This window comes from Hyperoodon ampullatus (genome assembly GCF_949752795.1).
Source record: "Hyperoodon ampullatus genome assembly, chromosome: X".
In the NCBI taxonomy this organism is placed as follows: domain Eukaryota; kingdom Metazoa; phylum Chordata; class Mammalia; order Artiodactyla; family Ziphiidae; genus Hyperoodon; species Hyperoodon ampullatus.
In genome coordinates this window covers 95913055-95932315 of record NC_136913.1, presented here as the reverse complement: position 1 = coordinate 95932315, position 19261 = coordinate 95913055, and the positions used below count along the sequence as shown (strand labels likewise).

The 19261-nt window shown below is 42.0% G+C and overlaps 1 protein-coding gene across 8 annotated transcripts in view; it reads left to right on the top strand.

The window, feature by feature from the left end:
- Window positions 1–19261, top strand: part of CHRDL1 (chordin like 1) — a gene marked incomplete at both ends in the record, with an annotated part of 119815 nt that overhangs the window by 89149 nt on the left and 11405 nt on the right. For 5 of the 8 annotated variants that reach the window (XM_079726980.1, XM_079726987.1, XM_079726982.1 and 2 more), the window contains 3 exons: window positions 7925–7992; window positions 14282–14450; window positions 17852–18061. In XM_079726980.1, coding sequence (XP_079583106.1) covers window positions 7925–7992; window positions 14282–14450; window positions 17852–18061 — 447 coding nt within the window. The remainder of the gene's footprint in view (window positions 1–7924; window positions 7993–14281; window positions 14451–17851; window positions 18062–19261) is intronic. The other 3 variants (XM_079726984.1, XM_079726985.1, XM_079726983.1) reach the window with 1 other exon arrangement.

Here is a 19261-nt window from a genome sequence, read left to right as displayed (position 1 = left end):
CATTTATGGAAATTAATCTGATTTCTTGACTGACAGTATAAACAGAGGAAAAAGAAACATGAGAAAGAAGAGTGATGTCAGGCAGAGGAATCATATTTGAATATTATCTACATTATAACTGTAAGAACTTACAAAGTCCAGGTCTCCATGGTGCAGGCAAAGTGGAAAATTGATATAACTATCCAGTTGGTTTAAGCAAATTGCTGGAATAGCTACATCCACTTTTCCCTTAGCTTTGGCTATTAAAACCAGACCCACGTCTCCTTCTCCCACCAAGTAGTCCAGTCCTCTTTGGATGGGGCCAGGAAGCCAAAATGGAAAGAAGAAGGACCTTAAACTGACTGCTTTTCATTTCCAGGTTGACAAGACAGTAAACATTGGTGGATCACTGAGTTTCCCTTTTCCATCCTGCTTGCTATTTTCCATTTATGAATGTGGTAGCACAGGACTGTACTTTATTTGGGTACTTGGAGTTTTACCACTCCACTTTATGAGTATGTAAATTGCACTGCCTCCCAAAGAAGCAGATATCTGTCCTCTCAAGCATTACTTTAAGCCAAGAGAGAAAAAGAGGTTTAATTAAAACGCAAACTCCTTTTCTAAATAAAGATAAAAAGGAGGAGAGGACTAGCATAATGATGAGAAGTCTAATCATTAGAAGGAATGAGCTGAAGGAATCTCTGCAGCCATTTTAATTTTGGGGGTATCTCCAGGACCCTGACTTTAGAAATGATATTATTCCTTTTCTAGGTGTGGGCATAAATTTTCTCTTTCTGCTAGGCTTCACTTGTTTGTTTAATACAGACGCTTTCCTTTGTTAAATGCATAGTACCCTTGTGAGGGTCCCTTAAGTTGGGTTTTCCCCTATGTAAGCTACTCTTGAGAAGAATGAAGAAGTGGAGGGAAAGGATGGGAAGAAGAGGGAGGGGGAATAATATCTAACACTGACATAACAGTGTGCCAGGAGCTGTTCTAAGCTCTTTGCATATACTAATTCACTTTATCTTCACAACCCTATGGGATAGGTATTATTGTCTCCATTTTATCAACTGAGGCACAGAGAGGTTCATTCACTTGCCCAGAGTCACACAGGTGAGAAGGGGCAGAGCCAGGATTTGGACCCACGCAGTCTGGCTCCAGGCTGTTTTCTTTGCCGTTATTACTATGATGCCTCTCAGCTTGGGGATGTGAAGCAACCTCCGGCACTCTTAACGCTGAGGCTACCGGGAGGAGCAGACTTTGTGATGACTGTGCTCGCAGGGGCCAGATATGCTAACACTTCCAGCAGATTCATTGGGACCACTCTGGGACACAAAGACCCCATTTCTAACCATGAACTTGGATCTGTTTAACCACATCTCCATTGAAAGAGCAGAATGTAGGTCATGGGCACTGTCTAAGTTTCTTTATTCCCTCTCCCATGATGCCTTCCTTCAAACATATGCACTCTCACAATGCACTTTTACAGAAACACATTTCTGATTTTTCTAGATACTTTAGTACTCTTCTTTGGATTTGGCTTGCCACTGTGGGCAGGAGTCCCCCCACCTCCCTTGTCTGTGTCTTAGTATTTCTCAAGCAGATATTTTGTTTAAAATGCTAAGAGCTTGTATTGGCAGCCCAGGCAATAAAGTGCTTTATTTGACAACAAGGATTTTTTCTAAAAAAAAATGACTGTCCACTTTATGAGACACTGGAGGGCATCTTCAATACTATATATCATTATTGGGAGCTCACATATCTACCAATGGCGAATCCTTATACCAGTGTTCTTTAAAGCTTCCCTCAAATTTCAGCATGCTTGCTCCCTCTCCACAGAATTTGTAGAAGTAGATATTTGATGGAAGCCTCCGCAGAGCCATCTGCTTCCATTCCCTCTTTCGCCTCCAGCTTGGGTATTGAGTACTAGCTGTAAAGTGGCCCACCAAGGAACCTGGCACGTAGTAGGTGGAGACTTCACCATCAGTTTCTTCCTCTCTGCACTCTCCCACTTTTCCTCAAAAAAAACCTTAACCATTTGCCTTGATTCTGCTGATATCAACTTGTTCCTCTGAAAATACAGAGATCAGTTTCCCTTGTCATGGAGATCACTTCCCCCTGTCTTGGGGATTCATTTAAAATTTCTATCTGCCTTATGATTAGAGTAACCATATAATTTATCATCCAAACCGAGACACTTTTGAAAGTGAGAGAGGCAATCTTAATAATTATGCCTGTCAGAGAAACAGGCATAAAACTGGGCTGTCCCAGATAAATCAGGACCTATGGACACCCTATTTATGATGTTGTGTATGGTTCAGAAGTGGCCACATGCTGGCGTAGTTTTGCTGTCTGAGGTTTATCTTCATGGTATCTCATAATCTCTGTACACTTAGTCCTTTTGAGAGTACAGGGTTTACTTCTGTGACCTGCTCCGGCCAACCAGAGATTAATGGGAGCAATGGGAGTTATAAACAGTCTGAATTTTAGCCTAGCTCTTGACCATTTTTCAAATACTTGTTCTCCATTTCTCCCATTACCAGAAAGCCAAGCCATTCCATCTCCATAGGGTACCACTCAGAGTATAATTGAGGTTTGAATAAACAACACATGTGGCTTTTAAGGTTAAATGAATATTGTTTGACATACAGTACACTAGAGTTGTTTTTCATTTTGGTTTTAAAAATTGGTTAAAATTACATCTTGTTGCTTCTCGGAATTCGCTAGAATCCATCTGTCTCCATTAGAATCATTGTTTTTCTTTTTTTTTCTTTTAATGACTTGGCTGAAAAAAGAGGCTTCCTCTCACTCAAGATAATTTGTCCAGTGAATCAGGAAAAAAAGCACAGAAACAGGTTTTTTTCTAGGGCTTTGGTGCCTACTTTTTTCTTTTATGTACTTTATGTATGTATATCTAAGTTATAATATCTAAGGTATAAGGTATAAGATTGTAAATGGACAAACCTATTTTCAGCTCTCCAGATAGACGCCGCCCCAGTCTAAAGAACCACTAATGTGAACATCTAAGAAGATAATTCAAGTTTAACTATGGTTCATGTATAAAATAACTAAAATGTTGAAACCTTTAGTGGCTACTTATAGAACGTGCAAGCTTAGAGAATGCCATTTTGAAGACTTCGAAAGCTCAAAGGCAATGCTACTTGAGAATACACACACACACACACACACACACGGAAGTAATGGCTCCAGTAGTTTTTGATGAAGTGAAATAGTTCAAATTTAGGTACACATAACTGTCTGCAAATGCTTAGGTGGTTATGACACATTCATCTGAACTTGTATTACAGGGTATTTAATAGTCTGTGTGGTAACTGACTTGCCTCGTTGCTTTGCTATCTTGCCTCTCTGCTTATTTAACAGGGACTGTATGATTCTATATTGCTTTAAGATTCTGTCTGGACTATTAAGTATTTAAAGATACTCTTTAAAAGCCCTTTTAAGACTCTAGGGTCTAAATGCAATAAATTGAGCTTCTTAGAAGGTCATGCTGAATAAACATTTCATGTCAATACCAATCATTAAATCTACATTTAAAAAGGGCATTTGATGAGGAGAGCTATTCTCTCATTTTTCTTTTGTTATTCGTTCTCTTTCGGCTACTTCGATTAGGCTTGAAACCACACACTATAGCGTTTACATTTTGTTTTGCCATTTTGCTGGCAAATCTTTTCTGGTTTCAAATCTTCTCTCTGGTCCCATATTTTCATTTGGCTCAGGACATAGCTTAGACCCACCACTGCCAGCTAAAATGGAGCAAGTAAATCCAAGTCCATACCCACTCAGTCACTGTCGAGGGCAGCGCCATTCCCCAGCTCTCCAGATTGCAAACCTAGAGTCATTTTATACTTTCTCCTTTGCCTTCCTCCTCCTTTATCAAATATTCCATCAGGGTCTTATCATTTTCTTGTTATCTGCAGTAGTGTGATTCACCCCTTCTTCTCCATCTAGATTCTCATGGCCTATCACATGTTACTACAATAGCTTCCTGATTGGCCTCCCTGATTCCAATTACTCCCCAACCAGTCAGCACTCCCTTCCCGGGATAAGCTTCCACAAATATCATTTATACCATAGGCACCTCTAGCTAAAAATTGGTAACGGAATCAAATATGAATTCTTCAGTCTCTTTTTGAAGTCCATACAGGAATTATTTACCACCCTGTTATCTCAACAACCCATCCCCCTCCCTTCCTCCCTCCCACCCTCCTTCCTTTCCTTTCTATCTCTCCACCAGCCCCCTTTCTCTTGTTTCACTTCTGAAGTTTCCACTCAAGCCACACCTTGCTTGCTGTGTCCACTATGTGACTTGCTATTTCCAAAGCTCTGGTCCTTTGCAAATGCCGTTCCCTCCAGTTGGTGATACCTTCTGCCCATAGGACTGTTTATACCCTGCAGTATCTACTTCTAAAAACATGACTTAACAATTCTTTGGGGATGCTTTCCACGATTACATCTGACTGCTCACTCCACACATTCAATATCTCCTAAGCATGTATATTCCATTTGTGTTTCCAGTTGCTACTCTGTGTGTTTTTAGGCTCTTTTCTATATTGATTTCCTGTCACCTCCAGACAGGTTGTAAATGTCTTGAGGGCAAGGGTCCAGCCCTGATTTCTCTTCTCCTTCTGCCTTAGTATCAGGTTTTCCACCCAAGAAGTGTTCAATGTATGTTAACTGACGTTTGGGTGTTATTATTTTCTTTTTAAAAAATTTTATTGAAGTATAGTTGATTTACAATGTTGTGTTAATTTCTGCTGTGCAGCAAAGCAATTCAGTTATATATATATATATATATATATATATATATATATATATATATATATTCTTTTTCATACTCCTTTCCATTATGGTTTATCACAGGATATTGAATATGGTTCCCTGTGCTATACAGTAGGACCTTGTTGTTTATCCATCCTGTGTATACTGTTTTGCATCTGCTAATCCCAAACTCCCAATCTTTCCCTCCCCCACCTCACCTCCCTCTTGGCAACCACAAGTCTGTTCTCTATGTCTGTGAGTCTGTTTCTATTTCGTGTTGTATTTTAGGTTCCACATATAAGTGATATCATATGGTATTTGTCTAGACTTCTCTTTCTGACTTACTTCACTTAGTATGATAATCTCTAGGTCCATCCATGTTGCTGCAAATTTCCTTCTTTTTTATGGCTGAGTAATATTCCATTGTATATATGTACCACATCTTCTTTATCCATTCATCTGTTGATGGACATTTAGTTTGTTTCCATATCTTGGCTATTGTAAATAGTCCTGCTGTGAACATTGGGGTGCATGTGTCTTTTTGAATTATAGTGATGTCTGGGTATATACCCAGAAGTGGGATTGCTGGATCATATGGCAACTCTATTTTTAGCTTTTTGAGGAACCTCCATACTGTTCTCCATAGTGGCTACACCAATTTACATTCCCCATCAACAGTGTAAAAGGGTTCCCTTTTCTCCACACCGTCTCCAACATTTAGGATTTGTGGACTTTTTAATGATGGCCATTATGACTTGGGCATTATTTTTTGACATAAACAAAGGTGAAAGCATCTTCACTCTTACAAAGTTAGTCAGGGTTTCCAGATAGTCTGAGTGTAATCTTTGTCTACCATCTTTACTCAGACATGGAATAACCAGGAAGAGGCAAGTATGCTATTGGCTAAGTACTTAATTCTGTATTTTTTTACTGAAGTTCAACTCAGTACATATACTGAGCACCTGATGTGTACCCAGATCACTGACCCCCCACCCCAGAGTTTCTGACTTACTAGGTATGGGGTGGGGTCCAAAATTTTGAATTTCTAACAAGTCCCCAATTTATGCTGATGTTGCTGGTCCGGAGACCGCACTTTGAGAACCAGTGATGTAGGTGACACAGAGGGAGGTCTAAGACATGGTCTTTGGTTTCAAGGGATTTACAGTCTCTTTAGGGAGACAAGACAGGATCCTTGTCTCATCAGCATCTCATAGGAGAATTCTAGTGGGAGAAAGCAGACACCAAATAAAATATATAAACTGTAAGATACTGTTGAGTCCTAAGATCAAAAAGCAAAGAGGGGGGATAAGAAGTATCAGAGGGGATTTGAAATTTTAGATAGGTGATAAGAGAAGGCCTCCCAATTCTATCACTTGATGAGTATTTATTGAGTGACTATTATGTTTCAGGCACCGTTATAGATCATGGTGATACAGCCATTAATAACACAAATTAATAAACCCTGCTCTTATAGAATAGACATACTTATTTGGGAGCCAGGAAATCTGAGATTTGGGTTGTAAGCTCTCATCAACTTGCTATGTGAGTAAATGGCTCCTTGCTCTCTCTGAGCCTTGGTTTCTCCACCTGTTACATGGAACAGTTGGACAAAATTAGGCCTGAAGTCCTGTACATCTCTAAGGCTACAGAATGCTAAGTCCTTTAGGCAATCAGAAATATGTGAGAGAACTTGAGGAAGACTTTGTCGAGGAGGAAAACCTTCATGGTTTTTATAGTCATACAGGAGCTACGGAGTGTGGGAGCCGGGAAAGTAATTTCAGAAGAAAAATAATATGAGCAAAAACATGGAACCAAGAATGGGGGCCACAGTTTCAGTGAAGAGTAAAGAGGTCAAAGGGTTCCCATTGTAGAGTAGCTAAGATAGTTGGGTCAGAGGTAGGTGCTCAGTAAAGATGAGGTGGGGGCTGATAATAGAGAGTCTTAGATGGGGACCCACTGAGGGTTTTTTTGATCAGGAAATGATATGATTATATAATCAAAGTGATGTTTTAGGAAGATGAATGTAGCAATCATAGTTAAATCTTCAAAATTCATAATTTTTTCCATAAGATGATCTTTGAATCATGGAGGTTTAAGCCATGCTATGTTTTATGTCGCTACCCGATGATAATATTGGTATCAAATTAATCTTGAGGTCTTTTTCCAGCCCTAAACCAGTAACAGTACTTGAACCAGTAACACATTACTAGTTAGAGTTAGGTTTTGAAAGCTTGGGAGATGAATTAGAATAGAAAATTCTTAATGTTTATACATTTTTTGTATTCCGTGTTATCCCATGAAATATATGGTTGAATAGATATTGGATTATCCTCAACCAGGTACACACACACACACACACACACACACACACACACAAATAGTACTCATTTAGAGTGGTACAAATATCTCTAAGACCGAGCTCTTCCCATCTGCTTGTTTGGTCATAGATAATACAAGGCAGTATTTTTGGAGATTATCCTCTTATTTTTTTATCTTTAATCAGCTGAGGAATATCCATATCTGTTGTGAGTTTGCTTTTCTCAAGGCTGAAAGTAAAATCTTCCCCCTAAAAGCAGTTAGTCTGGAAGACAGCAATGATAAGGATTTGCTGTTCAAAAAGTGGGTTGTGGAGACCCAGAGAAAGGTGTCTCAGGCAAAGATAGAAGATATGGGTTATGTAAACACTCTAACCACAGCAAGTTTTACCTTAACTTTCAGATCAAGTCATAACTCCTCAGAGGCATAATGGTGAATTTAACAAACTATGACAGACCAAATCCTCAAAACTCTCACTTTTGAAGGGTAGTTTAAACACAAGTTGAATATGACCTGTAAAAGACTTAACTATCTTCAGAATAAAATAAGCAAATGTGACAATGATGGCTATATTACAGTGGAAAGTGATTATTTTCCCTTTTATTTTCCAAATTCTGTGTAAGATTGCTGGATGGTCTGTTTTAGAAAGTGGCAACTTTCTTCGGAGTTGTCTTGAAAAATGAGGCACACCCAGGGAGAAATCTTTCAACATTGCTGTTTGAAGGACAGCCACAACAGCTAAAATGTGTAAAGAACCTCGGGATCATAGAACCGAAAATATTACTGGGTCACAGGTTAATATTTTCCCCTTCTATGTATGTATAATTCTTTATTTCTTTTTAATAAACAGGGGATGGAGAATTGTCGTGGGAACATTCTGATGGTGATATCTTCAGGCAGCCTGCCAACAGAGAAGCAGTAAGTGTGAATAGCTCAAATAATTCAATACTTCACAGCATCAGGCCAGACTTCCCTCCCTCCATGGGTACTGTCCCAGCAATGCCATAAAAGGGCCCATCTCTAACACCGTTTTTCTTCCCTTTCCTCAGAAGTGTGAATGCCATCATCACCAACCTGGAACCATTTAAGTGCATTGTATAATTGGTAACTGGGGCCAGGACATGAACATGAAGAAATCATAGCCCAGCCCTTAGGCACCCTTCATCTAGATTAGAAGTTGGTACCCTTTCGGGATGACTTGCCAAATCTTTGTCTTCTGTAAGGAAGGCAAGTCACCACCCCCAGCCTCAACAGTGAGGACCTTCTGTGGGATCGTAAGGTAGGTCAGCCCATCCTTTGGGCACAGGTACCTTGGACATGTCCATAGAAACCTCCCCTAGGCCTTAGGCTCTCAGTCATACAGCTGGAAGAAAGGAAGGGTAGCAGCCAGATTCCCCTTCTCAACCTGCAACATCTTCTCATTTCTATTCTTGGTGCTAATCTCAGAATAAGCCTTAGGAGTGGGCATCTCTTTGTGCATAGTAGTAGCGTCTCTTATTCCTTTTTATTTTGAAATAATTAACAAAAGAGAATCCCTCCAAGAAATATATGTCTAAGTAGAGCAACACTTCAAACCTCTAAAAATCAGAAAAGATGTTCCGGTTCAAAGGATCTATCACATTAAAGGACTTTATATGAGTCCATATGGGATTGTATGAAATCATGGTAAAACACTATAGAATTTAAAGAATCTTTCATCCAATAAAAAAAGTGTACAAAAAGTACAAAATGTACCAAGGCATTCGTTGCAAATAAATGGGTATTCATCATACCCTCATACAAAAGAAGTATACAGAGCATTCAACGTAGAATTATTTTCATAAAAGCAAGACAAATGGAGACAACCTAAATGCTATCTATAGGGGTTTGGTTAAACACACCCAATCTATAGGACACCATACATTTGTTAAAAAGAATGTGGTACGTCAAAATGTAGTAAAGTGGAGGAATCGCCAAGATATAGTATGTAAACAAAACAAGGTGCAGGATACAATTTATACTATCATTTCCTTATGTAAAAATTGTGTATGCATGTGAGTAAATGCATATGAAAAGATCTAGAAGGTCACATACCAATATATTAATTGTGATACTCTCAGAGGGGTGCAAGTGGGCAGGAGGAAAGGTAACGTTTGATTTTTTTATTTTGTATCTTATGTATTATTTGATATTTTTCAATGAGCATGTATTAGTTTTGTAATAAATCAAATTTAAATGATTTTTAAAACCTTGGAAATTAGTTCTCAACAAACATTGGATATTAGGGCAAGAGTCTATGGAATTATAGGTCAGGCCCAAGAATCATGAGGGTATGGAAGAAGGTGTTGATCCAGGACCTAATAAAATGATCAGTACCTACATCACAGTGTGGCTAAGGCCATCACATGTGCCACTTCTGACCTGCATGCCCCCAGATCGCCAACACCCTCAGCAAGGAGATGAAAGGATCTGTATTTGTTTTATTGTCTAGTCATATTCTTTTCTAGACATTCTTGTTTCCAAATGAATGGAGAAGGATTTGTGAATGGAGTGGAGAATAATACTCTGGATATCTCAAAAAAGCAGCACTCCTGCAAGAGAGCGTGGGCTTCCCAGTTTGTGGGTTAACATAGACCCCAAGGAAAGACTTTCTCCATCCAGCAGTGTATCTGCCTTATACTAAGTGAGATTCCTTCCAGATCCTGATGGGAGATGATGTCAGTCTCCCTGTTCTGTGTTGTGAATTTCCTCTTTTCCTCAGCCCCCATTTTTTTTTTAATCATGGTAGGAAGTCGAGAGTGGCTAAATTAGTAGCTGTCAACCAGATGCCATTCTAAGCCAAAGTTAGGTCTCAGTCACCTTAAGCTGGGCGCCTTAGCCCCCAACACTAAGCACTATGGCCCCCTCAGTGGTCTTGCTGGTAATGCCATTAATTAGTCTTCTTGACTTTGTCTCATGCTGCCCCCACCTCCATCATTGTCTTTCAGCCTCATTGTTCTTCCTAAACTGCTGGTCATAGGGCTGGACTTAATCTGATACTTCCCATAGCAAAAGAGGTCAGATATAGAAGGCAGGGCCTTGAAAGAGTTATAGATTTTCAAAGGAGTTCAAGACTTATCTTTAGAAATGAACATTTGCGCCTGGTAGGCCAAAATGTCCAGATGGTTCCACTTTATTATAAATAAATATTTTCCTTTGTTCTACAAGGGATAGATATTGCGGGATATGATTTAAATAATAAATAGCATCTGTAGTAACAGAAAAGTATGTACCTGGCACATAGTTGGCACCCAATAAATATGTGGTGAATGAATGGGCGTGGAAGGTAGAGAGAAATGTATGTGTATGTGTGTGTGTTGCAAAGGCAGGGGGCGGGGGGGCTTTTCCTTAATGTTAATGCATAGGACTTTGTCCCAAACCAGAGAGAAATTCTTCAAACTTATTAGAAGGTAGGAGAATCCCTTCTGAATAGCATTTGCAGGCCCAACTTTCCACATGGGAGAAAAAAACACATTTCTGATTCAGTAGAGTGTCCCTTTTAGTAGACTGTTCCTATTCCTAGGGAACCATCACAACCTCGGGTCAACAGAAACAAAGCTGATTGGTTTATTTTGCCAAGTGGGCTCAAAACCATCATTTTAACCAAGTTTTACGAAGTGCACAAAAAGGAGAACCAGTGGTTTAATGATGACTACTTTGTAAAAACCTGAAATGGTTTCTGTTTGATCTCCAGATCATAACTTCGTATGAACTGGTCCCTGTACCATCGGGGGAAGTGTGTGTGGGGGGGGGCGGGGAGGGAGGAATGTGAGGAGAGAGAAATAGGCACAGGGTGGAAAGCCAAAACATGAAAGCAAGCATAATTTTGTTTTGGACAACGGCCAAACTCCGATTTTGCCCCCAGTAGATTACTCAGAGATTTACCATTAGAAAAGTGAAAGAATTTGGCATAGAAACAATATGAAACACATAAAAATCCATGTCTAATTCACATTTTCAGAACAATGCTCTGGATAGGAAACTGGCCTAAGTGTCTCCCAGACAGGGATAGTCCTAGGTTACTCATGACTCAGGTGTAATGTGCTCATGGCTGTGTGGATTATAATGAATTCTGAGGACATTTTTTAAATTAAACTTTTAATTTTGTGAGTAAATGTAGATTCACTTGCAATTGTAAGAGAGAACACAGAGAGATGGCGTGTACCCTTTACCCAGTTTCCCCCAATGGTAACATCTTGCAAAACTGTAGCACAGGATCAGAACTAGGAAGGCACTTCTGAGGCCATTTCTAAACTTTCATGTTTTCCTGTTTCTGCCGATAAAACCCTTGTATCTTAGACCTTAGAACAAGTAAAGAAGAAACTCCTGGGTAACTTCTTCAATGGCGGAGATTTTCTAACACCAGGAAAGAACTGTGTAACAGCCATCTCAGAAGCCCAAGATATTTGTCAGTCCTTCAAGTCAGTAAATCAAATAATACCAAAATATTGAGCAGAAGAAAACAAAGCCTAGACGTGTGATCGCTTCTACCTAACTAGTTTTGACCTGCTCTCTCAAACAGCTTATTCACAGCTGGTTTTAAAGATAACCTCCAATTTCACTACAACTCCAAGGCGTTAATGCCTTTTTCTCCTTTGCTATAAGTTCCAAGGTCAGAGCGGCCCCTGGTAAGCCTCTTTCATTTGTTCAGGGGAGCGACTCTGAAAGAGCCATTACTCCTAAATCAAAATCACACATCACCACCCCAACCCCGGGGCCGAAACAGAAGATCCTTTATGTCAGTTATTCTCAACCTTGGCTTCAAATTAGGGTCCCCTGAGGAGTATATAAAAATCCTGATGCCCAGGCCTTACCCCAGACCAATTCCATCGGAATCCCTGTGGGTGGGATTAGTGTTTTTACGACTCCCCAGGTGATTCTGTGTGCAGCCGAGATGGCGACCAGTGGCATGTGTGATTGTGAACACTGTAGCAGACTTCTATATGGGAGAGAATTTTCTTTGGAGCAGCTTTTAAGCAAATGTTTGGGGATCCCTGAGCTTAAGCAGATGTGATCTCTCCCACATCCTCCTCCTCTTCTTCTTCCTTTCTCCTTTCCCGCTCTCCCACTCTCTTGCCATCTCCAAAAGCTCAACTATCACTCTAACCCCAAATAAAACCCCTCTTCTTGGCCTCAGTTTCTCTGTCTGTAAAATAAAAGACTTAGATGAGGTTTGGGGAGGGCTGGGTTGGCCTCTGATCAAAAGCCCTGTGTTCCTTTTTTGTGTGTCTTGAATCATTTTTCTCCCCTTATCATATGTCCAGGATCAGAGTCCCCGGTACCGAAGAATAGCTTTTCAATTCGTGTTCACCCTCATGAATCAGAGAACTCCTTGTACTCGCAGCTTATCCTGGGTCAGCGACCTTCCCTTTCAAATTCTAGCCCCGTCGAACCCCCTCCTTTCAGCATCAGTAGGACACCCACCAGCCAAACTGTCCTCTCTGTGTTCCTTTGGGAAAACTTTGCCAAACTCCAGAAAGGACAGAACAATCTGTAATGGCCTTTGTGGAATGTGAGTGATTGTGGCAGAAAGAGACATATGAGCCATTGTGGGAATGAAAAATATTCGCACTGAGAATCCTGTCTGTGCGCATGATAATAAATTGGTGCAAACTCTTATTTGTGTGAGTTTTTATAGCAACGCACCAGCATGGGCTCTTCTTAGATATAGGATAATGTTCTCTTTCTCTTACTCCAGCTCCTGTTTGCTCTCGCCTTCTTTCACCCATGCCCCCCCACCCCCTAACCAGAAGAGCAATAATAATTCCGAAAGCTAAGTTTGCAACATGTGTGTCTATGGAACATAACTAAAATAAATGTTTTGGGGGATGGTGGGGTCAGGGGGTCCCATAACTACCTTCTCAATGTTCCTTGCTATTTCTATCACTGAATATAAGGATATTCCTTTGTAATTGCCTGAAAAAGCTTCTTTCGTGGGACCCACCCCCTTCCCTTACCCCTGACAATTACCCCTAAAACCCAGTGTTATTGGGCTTCAAGCCTTAAGGTTCTATTCGTCATCCATTCCATCCTCCTATAACCCCATTCTACTTCATCTCCTGGGCGAGGGGTGGGTAGCAGAATAGTTGGCTCATCCTGTGTCTTGAACCCTTGCTGAAAGAGCAATGATGGGGTTGTCTGTACTACAAGACTCTAAACTTTCATGAGGGACCGCAGCTTTCCTTCGTCCATTCAACAAGGCTTTGATGAGCACCTTCTAGATGCTGGACACTGTTCTAGGCACTGCAGATACAGCAGTGAACACAACAAAAGCCCTCACCTCTGTGGAGCTGACATTCTAGTGCCATCCTGCACAGTCCATTCTTCTGTCTATAAAACGTCTGGGGTATCTGTGCCCTGATCTGTGCCCTCATGCCGCTGCCTGCGTTTGGAGTCTCTGTATCTGTTATCCAGACCAGACTCGCCTCCCACCTCTTCCTCCTATCCAGTTCACCGTACACATTGTCAGGGCTCAATGCTTTTGAAACACAGTTCTGATTTTTTTATGTACTTAAAAAAAATAAATCCCTGAAAGGCTTCTACACCCTCACCTCTATTGCCTACCAAATAAAGTCCTCGCCCCTTAGCCTGTCATTGCAAGTCCTCCATGATCTGGCTCTAACCCACTTTTGGAATGTTATCCTTCGGCTGTTCCCTTTTATGGACTCTATGTTCTCTGCTACACCTTCTCAACTTGGAAATCTCTGCCTGGAGTATTCCTCACCAAGTCTGCCTGTAAAAAGTCTACTCATGCTTCATGGCCCAGGTCACAAACCCTCCGCAACTAGAAGCTCTCTGTCTCGTCCTAATTTGCACAGCATTTTATCCTTCTTCTGTGGCCTCTGTCACACTCTGCCTTGCCTTGCAGGTGACTATGTAAATTCCTAAACCTGAAGGTGAGATTCTTGGGAGCAGGAAAGATACTTTACCCTTTTGGGCTATTTTTCTCCCTCAGGAGCTTGTCTGTGAATCTAGTCCAGTCTCCTGCCAGAAGAGAGAGAAATCTCAGCATGCTGCCAGCGCTGTTCTTCCGCCACATCCCAATTTCTCTGTTGGTTTCGGTGGACATGCAGTTAAGATCAGAGCTCATCACTAAAAACGATCAAACAGCTTCTAAGGTAGCTAAGTCCATCTCAGTCTTCTCATTGGTAGATTCGGGGGGCTGAATTTGTCCTTTGTCATTTCACAGAGACATTCTTACCACCGCTCGCACTATGATCCCCCACCAAGCCGACAGGCTGGAGGTCTGCCCCGCTTTCCCGTGGCCAGAAGTCACCGGGGAGCACTCATGGATTCGCAGCAAGCGTCAGGAACCATCGTGCAGATCGTCATCAATAACAAACACAAGCATGGCCAGGGTAAGGGACGTGCTTCTTTGGTACTGCACCCTGTCGGGGCTTCAGCAGCCCTGGTCTTTGCAGAGCTGGGAAAGGACCCTTTCTCCTATACATATCAGACATTCTCATGTGGATCACTCACCATCCGGTCTACCAAGCGAGTGTGGACAAGTGACTCCAGAGGACTGTTAGGACTTTCCTAAATACAGTCCAAATACCATAGTTTATATTTCAGGAGTATCTGTCCTTATTAAGGACCAAAGGTGAGAAAGCAGTGAACCTGATGCACCCTCCAGCATTTTCTCCGTTGCCTCTGTGGGTTGAAGGTCATTTGGGAAAGTTTGCTGGGGCTTTAACAGAATGAAAGGCGGTTTGTTTTCCAGCAGGACACCCAATATTCAGAGGTAGTCGGCTCTAAACGCCTCTAAAGCTCTCATCTGAACCATAGAGATAGCAATTCTCACCCCTCATTGCCCCAGCTTCTCCTGGCGCTCTTGTTAAAGACACTTATTCCTGGCTCCCCACTCAGAGATTCTAATTCATAGGAGGAGATTATGCTTAGAAGTGAGTAACCCAGTGAGAAATCCAGAAACCTCCTGGCTGAGCACCCACTCGGCCAAGCACACACATCCACGGACCGTTCCTTCCTGCACAGAGTTCTCCAGCCACTGCGTGCACCCCACCCCCGCCGCCTCCCGGCCAGTAGCGGGGGTCTGGGGGTGGGGGAGGAGAAATTCGATCAAACAATTGACTGCTTCTTACTCCTTTAGGCATCCTGTCAACCAGCTCTTCAGAGCAAAAGCTCAGCTGGTTCCTTTTTATGAAACCACAAACATGTTTTGTTTCCTTTAAAGGAAAAACAAATCAAAGGCAGCTCTCTGAATGGGTTAAAAGTAATAAATTATTAAGCCAAATGATTGAATAACATGGGTGAAAAACAATCCGTTACAAAGAACTCCTACTATAAATCTCAACAAAGCTGGTCAGGCCAAAGCCAGTTGATCACATCTGTTACTAGTTAGATGTAAATTTCAGATTACAGATAAAAAAATTAAATTGCTTTTGAAACTAACAGGCTTAAAAAAAGAACATTCAAAATAAAACTCTTAATAAAAAATGGTGAGGTATTAGAAGAATTGGAAATATTTACTATTGATCTGGGTTTGATTTGAAATTTATTATTTTTAAATTCCAAGGCATTCTGATATGAATTTATGAAATGAGGAGGAGGAGTTAGGTAAAGATGCAGTTTGATTTTCAATCCTAAATTGCCTTCAATAGATTCCATTTGCTCTGAAAGTATTTTAAAGCCTTAAAAAACGTGTGGGGAAATGGTCTGAAAATCCTAAATCCCATAATTTCCACAGGCCTCTTCATTTTCAGGGCAGAGGCTCATCCCTTGATTTCTCCATGTCCTACAAAGGCCCCAGCTGGTTTACATTTATTCATTGACCCCATTGATTTGGATGCAGCTGTTCTCTCCTGACCTTTCTCTATTATAGTTCATTGGAGAGTCACTTGTCCCTATCTCCGACTCCCAGCGCCCCAGCTGGATGATTGAAATCATCTTGAGAATTTGTTCGTGGGGAGAAGGCTGTGTTTCCCCCCAGAGAGTTGATGTGTAGGCTCTTACCCAGTCTGGATTACTCCCTTAGTCCAGATGTTCAGGGGAGAGGGGACCTGGCTATATAACCTTGGGGGTCCTGCCTGCCCCGCTCCTTAGCCCTCCTGCTAACAATGTGTTCCTCTGAGACACATCTATTTTGTCCCTTGCTAGAGTTCAAGAGGAGAAGCAGTAGGACCCCACCATTCTTAACTAGAGTCCAGCCTAAACTTTCTCAAAGCGGAGTCTGCACCCACATGATCTCGTTGTCTAGAAGGGTGTGTCACTGTCTGGGGAGGAGAGAGAAGAGGGGTTGGCGGGAGAGAGAACAACACATCTGGTCCATCTTGTCCTGTGATTCCATCAACAGTTTAGATTTCAAGCCCCTATTCTATCTCACTGTACGATTAGGAGTTTCTCTGGCTTAGGTTCTTGGAAATCTTTACATGGATTGACCTGTTAGAGCGCCTAGTACTCTAGCAGCTCTTGCAGAGGGCAGGAAAAGGCAGCCGACATCGTCCATATTTCCTAATGTGACCCAGTGGATTTGATGAGAGAAATAGCCCAATGATTCATCCTTCTGAGGCCATTGTCTTGCAGCCAAATCAGTCAGTTCCTAAGAAACGCCCCAAGTGGAGCTACTTTTCCCACCCTCGCCCCACCTTAAGTGATACAACCCACCCTAGAGATGTTGTTGATTGGGATACCGACAGGTCTCCCTGGGCATGATGAGGTGATGGGAATAATGAGAAACACACCCAGTCCCCGTCATGGCTGGAAATCTCCAGAATGTCTCAGCACTTTCAAAAAAGAGAGAACTCATTCTCAGACCTCCCTATTTGCGGCTCTGTGCAGGTCTTATATTGGAGCTTAGCTCCGTGCCTTACAGTCAAAGCCGGATATGTTTTGGTTGGTTTGCACTGAAGGATGTTCCTGTGACTCCTTCCCTTCATAGGCCCCTCAGCCTGCAGCCCAGATGCTTGCTCTTGCAAACCGTCCCCCCCACCGAAAACATGGAGCTGGTGACTTCTCTTCCACTCAGCAAATGTGAGACCACCAAAGGGTATCTCTAGAGAAGTCAGTGATTCGCTGTAGCCAAATCTCTGCAGCTACTATGAGGATACAGGACATTGCCAGAAGATTAGAGGCGTAAAAGGCTACCTTTCACCACTTACCCGGGAGGGGTGGGTCCTTTCCTTCTCAGTCTTGTCTCAGCACCTTCCTTCCCACTCCAGAGAGTAAGTCAGCACCACTGAGCTCCGTACCCATCTGTGTTAGTAGATCAGATTCTCATAGCATTTGACATTCTGAATGGATTTGCTTCAGGGTCTGGAAAGACTTGGCCCTTTGAGAAGACCAGTAGTTTTTGCATCTAGTCTCCCTGGACAGCAAACCTTCCTGGGAGATTTTCATGCCTAGAAGCACATCCACTTGGGCCATCCCAATCCTCTATGGAACTACAGGTCTGAACACTACATTCTAGCAGAGGTTCCTTATCAGACACCCTGGACAGCTAGAACTCTGCTTTCATGCATCCATTCATTCCTCCATTTAAAACATACTATTTGAAGGCCTACTATGTGTCAGGCCCTTGTGGGCATCCAGAGGCCTCTGTTGAAGATCCTGAATAGTTGCTGACAGGAGAGCAAGACACAAGCTGTATTTTGGTTACAAGAGGCTGCTCTGTAAACACATCTCCACGGGCACAACAAGAACAAAGGATGCTTGATGTCTTAAGGGGTTCAGGTCTTGGGCTCTGAGCACCAAGGCCCATTTCAGCTCCCTAGCCTTTAATTTCCAGTCCTGTGTTCTCTTCCAGTGTGTGTTTCCAATGGAAAGACCTATTCCCACGGCGAGTCCTGGCACCCAAACCTCCGGGCATTTGGCATTGTGGAGTGTGTGCTGTGCACCTGTAATATCACCAAGCAAGAGTGCAAGAAAATCCACTGCCCCAGTCGATACCCCTGCAAGTATCCTCAAAAAATAGATGGAAAGTGCTGCAAGGTGTGTCCAGGTAAAAAGGCAAAAGGTGCGTTGGTTGGAAGCCCTGCCTTTGGTTGACTGAGATCCCCACATAGTCATTCTCAATGTTCTTTGAGTATCAGAAACATAACCACAACCTGCCATATAATTGTAATGGTAATAGTTCTACTAATAACTGACAACAAGCTACGTTCTCTCCTCTCTTGAAGGGCTGATAAGATGGTTGCTTGGAAGAAAGTGACTTCTCAGAAACAGGCTGGGGATTTGCTTGTGTCTACCACACCTTTGGTCCCACGTAGCCCTAAGGGCCGAACTTAAGCCTTGCTTTTCTAAATAGTAGAGAAATTAGGTTATCGTGGTTATTAGGAAGGACAATAGCACCCTTTGTTTATATCACCGTTTAACTCATCAAAGCACAATCACCTTCATTTTCCCTTTCAGAGAAAGGCATAGTGGAAGGAGAGTGGGTTCTGGTCCTAATAACTAACTTGCTGGGTGACCTTGGAAATGTGCCAGATCTTCTCTAGGCTGCATCATCCTCATCTATACAATGAAAAGTTTGGAATAGTTGATATCTAAGCTTCCTTCCAATTCTAAAATGCTATAATGATATTATCATTTCTCTATTAAAGACAAGAAAACGGAGGTGTATAAAGTGAAGTGACTTGCCCAGAGTCACAGAAATAGATAATAAAACCAAGGTTTGGAACCCAGGTCACTTCCAGCCCATTGTTTTTTCCAGGCCAGCAGAAAATGTTGACTGATTAAAAAAAAAAAAGGCAAATCAGTTACTTAAATGTTGGTTTTGACACACGAGCTAGAGAAAAATACGGTCCGTAGTATTGTGGTGACAGAGTACTGGACTGATGATCAAGCATTCTAGCCCTGGCTCTGCCACTGGTTTCCTGTGTGACCTAGAACAAGTCACTTCACCTCTCTGAGCCTCAGTTTCCTCCTCTGCAAAACGAGAGGGTTAGAGTAGATTTCTTAGGGTCTTTCCAGCTCTAACATTCTAGGACTGAATGAATTAATCACTTCCAGGCACATGAGTTTATCATTTCTTATATCTACCTGCAAAGCACTGTTGTAAACACAGATGAAAAACCTAATGTTTTTAGGGACTGCCCTGGTGGTCCAGTGGTTAAGACTCCACGCTCCCAAGGCAGGGGCCCCAGGTTCAATCCCTGGTCAGGGAACTAGATCCCACGTGCCACATCTAAGACCCGGCACAGCCAAATAAATAAAT